Consider the following 9,930-nt stretch of genomic DNA (forward strand, 5'->3'; position numbering starts at 1 on the left):
AAAGACAGCAAAATGTTGGAATTTTAATACATTTTGTAGTCATATTTTTTTCAAAACTCTACCATCGCTCAAACAGTATTTACTAATAATCGAATGAAAAGTAGGTTTTTTAGACCACTTTTTTGAACTTTTTGTGACCATTTCATTAAAAAAAATTTAAAAAATATTTCTTGTCTTCATGATGTAGACATTAACTTCAGCTTTCATATGCATAAGACAAATAGTTTTTTGGACGTGTAACATATGAACTACAGCAGTTTTCGTGAGGCATGTTTTTTCGGATTTTTTTTCTTTCATGCTGAATAACGAGAAAACTTGTAACTTTAGCTATATATAATGTTCTAAACATATTTTACTGACATTACAAGGTTTCTTTTGATGTACGTTTTGTTTAAATCGGTCTAACACGCCAAAAGTTATAACGATTTGAGCTTGTGGTGTCAAATTGACACCACAAGTGCTGATTAGGGTAATGAAATCTAATGCGGATGAGGGTTAAAAAAGTTGAAACTTAATTCTGTAACTCAACGTGGAATTTAGCTGAAAAACTATACTTTAAGATGTTTGAAATCGGTGAAAATCTTTGATTTTTTATGTCAAACTATTCTTGCAATAACTAAGACAATATATTTTGGGAATTGAATATGTTCTTATTAAATAAAAATTGTTGAAATAAAAGAAAATAAATAAAATGATGTTTTTGGTTTATATTTATCTTGAACAGATTATTTTCTATAGATCAATAAAGATCTCTATTATTGCTTCCTCGTTTTTTTTTTTAAATTAGTATCCCTAACTTGCCCTTCTAAGTTCGTTGCTCAAAAAATGAAACTTTTCAAAATCTTTGATAGATTTTTGTTGGGCTATCAATCTCGTTTCCAAATTCCTGCAGGAAATGGAAAATGAGGTTTTGTCACAACTTTTATAGGTTCTGCCCCACAGTGCGTCCTGAGAATCCAAACCACACGCACGCAGAAATAGCAGAATCGTAAAATATGGCAAAATCCATGGTAATAAAAGCAGACTGGATCTTTCGGAAATTAAAAGCCAATCAATCGAGAAATCAAGTTTGCCAAGAAACATCTCGTTTTGAAAAGGAACATTTTCATTGCAACCGAAACCGTGAACCAGGAAATTCTCGTAAAAGATTGTCTTCAAAAGCGTTTGCTGTCTTTCCTGAAGAAACATGACTTGTGTATACTGCTTTGGACGGATTTGGCATCCTGAAATTATGGAAAAAAGGCTATGGAGTGGTATGCCACTAACAACAAGCAGGTTGTACCCACGGATGAGAGCCCTCCCAAGACACCAGAATTTTGCCTAATCGAAAAATATTGGGCTATAGTTAAGCAGAACCTTAGAAAAGACCCAAAAAACTGTTAGCAGCGAGAAGAAGTTCAAAGCAAATCAGCGTTCTGCGGCGATCAAAGTGGATAAGGTGACTGTACAGGCGGACTAGGTCGACCTGAATCTCAACCAAGTATTTTTCCGTCTTTTATATATATTGAACTTCAAAAAGAAAGATACTTTGATGTTTTTAATTAATAAACAAATAATCTATTTACACGCAATTCAGTCTTACCATTTTTTGACCCAAATACCCTTTAGTTTGGTTTGTTGCCCTCCAGTACCAATTTTAGCATTGATTCTTCCAACTTTTGTTACATAATGTTAAAATTATCAACAGCAATCATACACAGCAAAAAACAATGTAACGATGGACGATGTAATTTCTGGAGATGGTGTAGTTTTAGTGATTTCTGTCGCAATAATACATCTAAACGATGTACACAATGCGAATACGTCGTGTAGTGTAATATCACAACTTTCTATGTGATAAAGGGTGATACGGTCAAAATTTGGTCAAGGGAAAACGCGTGTAAATCGGTGAAATCGTTTATTTAAAAAAAAATTAAATTTCTTTTTCAAGTTTAATTAGTATAAAATTCAGGAAAAATATTCAATAAGGCTTCCGCTTTTCCAAATCCGAATTGCCGGGCCTTACGCTTAACCCCTGCCATCAGATTTTGTACAACCACCTTGTCCATCTTCTTCGCCGCAGAAAGCCAGTTTTCCTTGAACTGCTGCTCGTCCTTAACAGTTTTTTTTGTCTTCTTTAGGTTCCGCTTGACAATAGCCCAGTATTTCTCAATTGGGCGGAGCTCTGGCGTGTTGGGAGAGTTCTTGTCCTTGGGAACCACCTGCACGTTGTTGGCGGCGTACCACTCCATGGCCTTTTTAACGTAATGGCAAGATGCCAAATCCGGCCAAAACAGTACGGAACAACCGTGTTTCTTCAGGAAAGACAACAGACGTTTATTCAAACACTCTTTCACGTAAATTTATTGGTTGACAGTCCCGGAAGCTATGAAAATGCTGCTTTTCAAGCCACAGGTACAGATGGCTTGCCAAACCAGATATTTCTTCGCGAACTTTGACAGATTCATGTGCTTGAAAATATCTGCTACCTTTCCACTTTCTTTTGCCGTATAAAACTCCTGTCCCGAAAGCTGCTTGTAGTCGGCTTTGACGTAGGTTTCGTCGTCCATTACCACGCAGTCAAACTTTGCATCGTCGTGCAGCCTCCGGGATCGCGCTTTGGCCGTCGTATTTTGTTTATCATCGCGATTTGGAGTCACTACTCACTACCTTCTTGTAAGTTGATAGTCCGGCTCGTTTTTTGGCTCGATGCACGGTTGTAGACGATACACCCAGCTTATTTGCGGCATCTCGGAGAGAGAGGTTAGGGTTTCGCTTGAAACTACCGGCAACTCTCTTTGTCGTCTCAGCGGCTTCCGGTTTTCGATTTCCCCCGATCTAGACTTCCTGGCTGTCGACAAACGTTCCCCAAACATTTTAATTACAACGGTTGATTTGGCAACGGTTGATTTGGCAACTTTTAGCGATTTTGGCAGCTTTGCGTGCGAGTAGCTTTGATTTTCGCGATGCGCGAGCAAAATTTTGATGCGCTGCTCTTCTTCCTTGGACGGCATTTTGACAACTGAAGAGTGAATTCCAAAATCAAAATAGGAGCAACATTCTACACACACACACACACATCTTCAAAATGAGGGGTGTTCAGGTTTTTTAAATGCAAAATTGAAAGAAATACGTCAAGTTGATATTTACCAAATTTTGACCGTTTCACCCTTTACTGGGTGTTAAATGTTAATCGTTAACAGTGAAGAAGTTTTCGGTTCGAGGTTTAATGTGTTCCGCAGCGATAGAAATTTAGCATTGTCCGAAAAAAAGTCAGGTGGCGGCGTTCTTGTAGCTTTGGATTCTATTTTTCCCTCAGAAGAAATTAAACGTAAACATATACCTACTGAATTTGATTCTATCTTTGTAAAAACATTATTGGCAAAGGAAATGCACATTTTTGCTTCCGTGTACTTTCCACCTGAATATGCCACTTCACATGATTTTGAATTACTCTTCCAAATTCTTGAAAATACATTAGCTGAACAACCGAAAGCAAAATTACACATTTATGGCGATTTCAATCAACGCAACGCTGACTTTATTTTGGATGATGACAATGAAGCAATTCTACTGAATCAAAGCAATCGAAAGATTCCTTTTAATTCAACCACGGTAAATGAAAAGTTCATATACCAGTATTTCGATAGCAACTTACTACCTTCTTCAGTGAACGTTTTCGATTGATACCATACCATACCTCAACAGAAGCAATTCTACTTCCAGTCGTTGGCGAGAACGAAACGTTACAATTAATCTTCGGCAAAGCTTCTATTTTAGGCTTAAACCAAGTGAATCATGTTAAAAATAGTAACAATAATTATCTAGATCTACTTTTTACTAACTGTACAGAAGACTTTTCGAATCGGCTGATCCACTATGGAAAAACGAAGCATTTCACCAAGCGATAGAATACTCGCTCTTTATCCATAACTGTGCCAAACCTCGCGACTGGGAGTACGAGGAAATGCCAGACTATCAGACCTCAAACTTCGAACTATTGAAACTAGAACTAATTAATATAGAGTGGTCAAGTGTATTGAAGAATGAAGGAAATTTTGATACAACAGTAGGAACCTTTTATAACATAATGATTAATCTCATAAACAGTTATGTTACTTAAAAATTTAAAAGACGGTCCTACAGCTCTAAACACCCTGTCTGGTATAACAAAGATTTGAAAAACTTACAAAATAGGAAGCAAAAAGCTCATAAAGTCTACAGAAGTGATAGAAGTGTTACAAATCATCAAAATTATATAAATGTTTGCAACCAGCTTAATTCATGTATAAAAAGTTCTTTTGAAAAATACAATCAGAAAATTGAAAAAGAAATTAAACAAAACCCAAAAGCGTTGTTTGGCTATACTAAAACGCAGATGAAAAATTCAAACTTTCCTACTCAATTGACACTTGACGGAAGCATTGGAAATAATCCACTGGAAATTTCTAACTTATTTGCAACTTTTTTTCAAGAAGTGTACACTTTTTTCACTGAGGCTGACCGAGATAGGGAATACTTTTCAGTCATTCCAGATTTAGCGTGTGACATTCAGGTCAATGAAATTAATTACAATAATGTTTCCGAAGGACTTAGAAAACTTGATGCTTCCAAAGGAGCAGGGCCTGATGGACTTCCCCCATGTTTCCTTAAAAACTTGGCGGCCGAATTGACAGAGCCTCTTCTGATTCTTTTTAATATGTCTTTCAATTATAGAAAAGTACCCAAATTTTGGAAAAAATCTTTTTTAATTCCGATTTTCAAGTCCAGGAAAAAAATCAGATGTACGAAATTATAGAGGAATAGCTATTTTGTCTTGCATCCCAAAACTCTTTGAATCAATAATAAATGAAAAAAATTATCAACAAATAAAAAAATATTATAACGAGCAAACAATATGGTTTCTTCAAAGGACGCTCTACAGCATCAAATCTTCTCGAATTCGTTACATACGTTATCGATTCTATGAGCAAAGGCTTTCATGTTGAGGCTATTTATACCGACTTTAGCAAAGCCTTTGATCGCATTGACATACCCCTTTTAATCTTCAAATTAAAAAAAATTGGCCTTCATCCAAATCTTCTCTCGTGATTACCATCATACTTAACTGATCGAACACAAATCGTTCGTTTCCAAAACGAATTATCCAAATCTGTAGCTGTGACCTCTGGTGTGCCTCAGGGGTCTCATTTAGGACCTCTCCTTTTTATACTGTTCGTTAACGACATTTCCTTTATTCTAAAACGGATTGAATACCTAATATACGCCGACGATATTAAACTATTTCTGAAAATAAAAACATCCGAATATCCTATGTTCGTTCGATATTGGAGTATTGTAGCATCACATGGAATCCTTATCCAAAAATTCACGTGCAACGTCTCGAATCAGTTCAAATACAATTTTTGTTATATGCGCTACGTAAAATCAATTGGACCACTTTTCCTCTGCCATTGTATGAATCTCGTTGTAAGCTTATTGATATAGAACCTCTCAGTAAACGCAGAGAATTTTCCCAAGTTGCATTTGTAAATGATGTTGTTACACAAAGAATAGACAGTCCTGAATTACTTTCAAAACTAAATTTTTACGCACCCTCCCGTTCATTAAGAAATAAACATTTTTTCTACATTAAACTTTACGAAACAGACTATGCAAAACATCAACCTATTAATCAAATGATGTACAAATACAATTTACAAAGTGAAATTATAGACGTAGCGATGAACAAAACACAATTAAAAAAGGCATTCTAAAACAACTTCATAGAACAACAAAACAATAGCTTACATTAGTTTTAAGTAGTTTTAAGTATTGTAGTCTACATAGTTTGACTTAATAAATAAATAAATAAATAAATCTTAAGTTGTCCACATCATTTATTCAGTCTGTAAAGCCTAAGTCGGCTAAGACGGTGTATGTCCTTTAAAAGTCAAATCTAACTTAATAATCCGATAAATTTAATTGAATTTTAAACAGTTTCAGCACGTGAATTGGATAAGTTCTTTAATTTTGTAAAAACCATCAACCACAATTTGACCTTTCAGACGTAGCGTGATCGTGAAAAGTGTAATCACAAAGTGAAAAGTTTTGGAAACATTGCGATCGTGGTGTACAGCTGGCGAAGCTATTTTCTCTTTCTTGTTGATATTTTTTTCAACTTAGCTCAGCTGGTTTAGTAGTGAGCTTGGGTTTGGTTTTGAGATAGTATACAGGACGCTCATCAAACGATCATGGTCGTCGTTTTGTTTAGAATTTCAATGCACTTGAAGTAGTAAATGTTGTTCTCTCATCCCAATGCAATGTCGGTATTGGCGGTTGATCAATTCGTTTACCACATACATTTTACTGCCGTATTCCAATTCGATAATCCGTGTAATTAGCACTTCAAAGTGAGTAGCCGTCGTGGAATTATACATTCAATTTACACCTTGAGCGGTTTCTTGACTTCTTTTGTTACTTGTAATAAATGCTGTCCTAATTTTCTACATTCGATTTTCAGTTAACCGTTTTGAAATTTATTATGACATCCAGTTATCTTTGGTAGATGAGTGACCTATAATAGGGAAAAAGGTTTTATCAACCGATCACATTGATTTGGCTTTACCACATCAAATGAAACAATTTTGTGTCAAATTGATATTTTTTTTTTGTTGATAAACATGAACTTTTCTTATCAACTTAGGGAAAACATTGAACTTATCATATTTTAATGACAATTATACTGATTTCAAACGAAACCATCATTGTCAACAGAAAGTTGACTCTTGAGTTTTTCTACACTGCAAACGAACCGGTACAGAAAACTCAACACCTCTCATTCACTCTATTTTTAATCGCCTGAATGTAGACAATGATACGAACCGAAAATGTTTTACAAATGTAGGGTTGATCAAATATCTTGAGGTTGGAACAGATGCTCGAAACAAAAAACAAGACGTAAACAAGAAACAATGTTCTTTTAAGTGAAAAAAATTATAACCTTTGTTATCATAATGTGTATTTCAATACAACCTTATAAAAACACTTTACAAAACCGCTATAAAATCTTTGTAAAATTTTGTCCAAAATTATTCTAAAGATTCTTTATTAGAGTGTACTATTTCTATTGTTTTTATAAATCATTTATTTTAAAGATGTTAGGAAACAAAACAGCTACATTAAAATACAAAGTAACTGCTTAAATTCTTTTACAAACTCCTCATTACAGTTACACGCAGAAAAAATTATTTTAGAAACAATAAGATTTTAAACGAAAATAATAAAATTTTTGGTTGGGAAAAGCACAAATATATTTCTGGTCACACTTATTAAAAATATCGATTTGATTTAAACTTATCGTTTGATTCAAAATAAAATACACCCTTTTTGAAAATGATCCATGATTCTTATCAAAATAACAAAATTTTGGGTAAAACGCATAAAAATTAATTGAATCGAAAGTAAAAATAAAATGTGGTTCAAAATTCCAACAATGACTAGGTTTGAAGCAATTTAGTTCTTTCAATTAAAATTAAATCCAATTATATTTCTTTTAAATTTATTTTTATTGATGGAATTCTGAATTTATAAATTGATTCGCACTATTATTTTTAAAATTCATTTTATTTCGGAATCGGCTCCGATTTGTTGCCACTTTCAAAGCAGGACCTATCTGCGCAGTTGGATAGCCAGATTGCGGTCCTCAAATATGTACGGCACCTCCATAAACCACTTTGATACGGACCAGGCGATGCTTTCGTTGAAATCGTCCAGCGATCTGCGGAAGTTTGTTTTGCGTTAAAACAAGTAGGTACGGCGTTTTCAATTAACCTACCTTCAATGACAACTGACGTCCAAATTTTAGAGCGGCTAGAGCCAGGTTGTCGTGGAGGTACAACGATAATTTCTCTGGTTGGCCGAGGCATCTGAAAAATGAAAAAAAAAACAGATGTTGGAAAAATTATTTTTACTTGTCGGTACAATAATTTTTTCTCTTCCGGACGGGTTGAGGTGTTTTCTACCTATTTGAAAATTTCGAAACCTACCTTGATAGCTGCTGGCCGATGGACATGTCGTTGTAGTTTAGATCGGTTTCGGATCATTATTTTGATCAAAAATGCCTCGCCTGGACCAAGGGCAGGTGCACTCCGACGATTTGTTTTCCATTATATGGTTCGAAAAACATCCTTTTGTTCTTTTTTTTCCAATTTTTTCACTTATCGTTTTTGAAGTTACACGTTCATTGAAATAAACCTTTTTTAATTTAGAATTAAACCAAATTTTATTTTAAGTAATAAAAAATGTGAGTGTACAAATAACAAAATTGTTTTACTAATTTCATTCGAATTTTTTATGAAAATCATTGAAAATACATGCATTGGAAAAGTAAAATAAAACAACTAAACGTTTTGTTGAAACCATACCCCGTTCTTTTTCTGCGTGTACAATTTCGAGTGTCAAAATCATTGGAATAGAGACATTTCTTAAAGCTAAAATTAATGTTGAAAACATAAAGGCAAATCGATTAAAATGTAACAAATAAACTAGATAAAGTCGATCATCATTGTATTTGAATCGGGCTCATGGATTGATTTGTGTCTTTAAAATTTATTTTTTCATGCTGCTTGCGTCTGCTGAAGTTTCAAATATTCATTCCTTTTTGATGGAAAAGTTCATATGGAATTACCCAGGGCTGGAAAACAGAAAAAATGAAAAAAAAGCTCAAATGTCAAATTGCCGATCAGTGAGTAGGTAACAAATTTTGTTTCTTGAAAATAATTATAGTAAAAACTTTTTATAAGTCTTAAAGAAAGTTATTTATGGCACAGTTTTGCAAAATTCATCAAACTGATCATGCCTCATACATGAAACAAAAGTTTTGTTAATTTTGTTTGGTTCCGGCATAAATTTTTATCTCAAACGATTACAACTCTTTGCTGAACCGGTTGTGTCGAAAAGTAAAAAAATGCTGCAGTGAATTTCTATTTGCCTCACCTAGGGGATTACTACCTACACATTGATTTGATCAGTTTGGTCAGTAGGTACCGTAAACTGGGGCAACATGCAACACTTTTCAACTTCAATGGCATCTAAAATCTTAATGCTTATAGATAATCATACCTCTTGTACATCAAAAGTTTTAAGGTTGTTGGGACACCAAATTGACGTAGTCAGAGAAATTATTGGTTTTACTAGTTATTTTTAAATTTACATAAACATGCGATTTTCACCCTACTAAGAAAAAGGGGTAAGTTGCAACAAACTCTGTAATGAATGAAAAATCATATGAAAACGTTCGAAAATTTATAGCTTTTGATACATTTATGATGTCATAACGCAGAAAGCACCATTTGCAGTAATTTTTGGTTTTGTTCGAATTAAAATTTTAATTTTTTCTGTCAAAAATTTTCCAAGAAAAAAGTGTTGATCTGCTGCATACATTTAGGGGTAAAAATACTACAAAATACCTATTCTTTTAGCTTAAATCATGAAAATAAATCTTAGGATGGACGAAATTTTAATGTTAACAAACGCATAATTTAAAACAATCATATCCCAGTATATGGAAACGCGATTTATGAGATTTAGTTCTGATTTGCATTTCGTTGCATTTTGCCCCAGACAGCTCACTGAATTATAAAAATATATTTTAAAAAATTTAGTGATTGTTTGAAAAATATTTCTACACCAACATTGTTGGTAAAGGATAATGAAAGCAATATAAAGTTTGTAGGAGATATCATTTAGCCAATTTGTCATATTGGGTAAAGTTTTTTACGGCATCGTAAAATGTACAAATTTATACATTTATTGGTCGATTTTTTAAATTTCTTATGGGAATCAAAAACTTTAGAAAACTCTTTCAAGATGTTAAAAACTATGTCATCATCAATTTGTTATTATTCTATGATAACTTTATTACAGTATATTGAAATAAAAATTCAATGAGTGTTGTGGTATACAAATTTT

At 33.6% G+C, this 9,930-nt stretch overlaps 1 protein-coding gene across 1 annotated transcript; it reads right to left on the reverse strand.

Annotated features, from left to right (window-relative positions):
- Positions 1–7,583: 7,583 nt before the first annotated feature.
- On the reverse strand, positions 7,584–8,107 carry LOC129742306 (uncharacterized). The gene is made up of 3 exons (XM_055734188.1): positions 8,007–8,107; positions 7,796–7,886; positions 7,584–7,738 (listed from the first exon to the last, which is right to left on the reverse strand). The coding sequence occupies exons 1-3, from the start codon at positions 8,061–8,063 to the stop codon at positions 7,584–7,586; spliced, it is 303 nt and encodes a 100-aa protein (XP_055590163.1). The 5' UTR covers positions 8,064–8,107.
- Between the last annotated feature and the right edge of the window lie 1,823 nt (positions 8,108–9,930).

This window comes from Uranotaenia lowii, chromosome 2, assembly GCF_029784155.1.
Source record: "Uranotaenia lowii strain MFRU-FL chromosome 2, ASM2978415v1, whole genome shotgun sequence".
Classification (NCBI taxonomy): Eukaryota; Metazoa; Arthropoda; class Insecta; order Diptera; family Culicidae; genus Uranotaenia; species Uranotaenia lowii.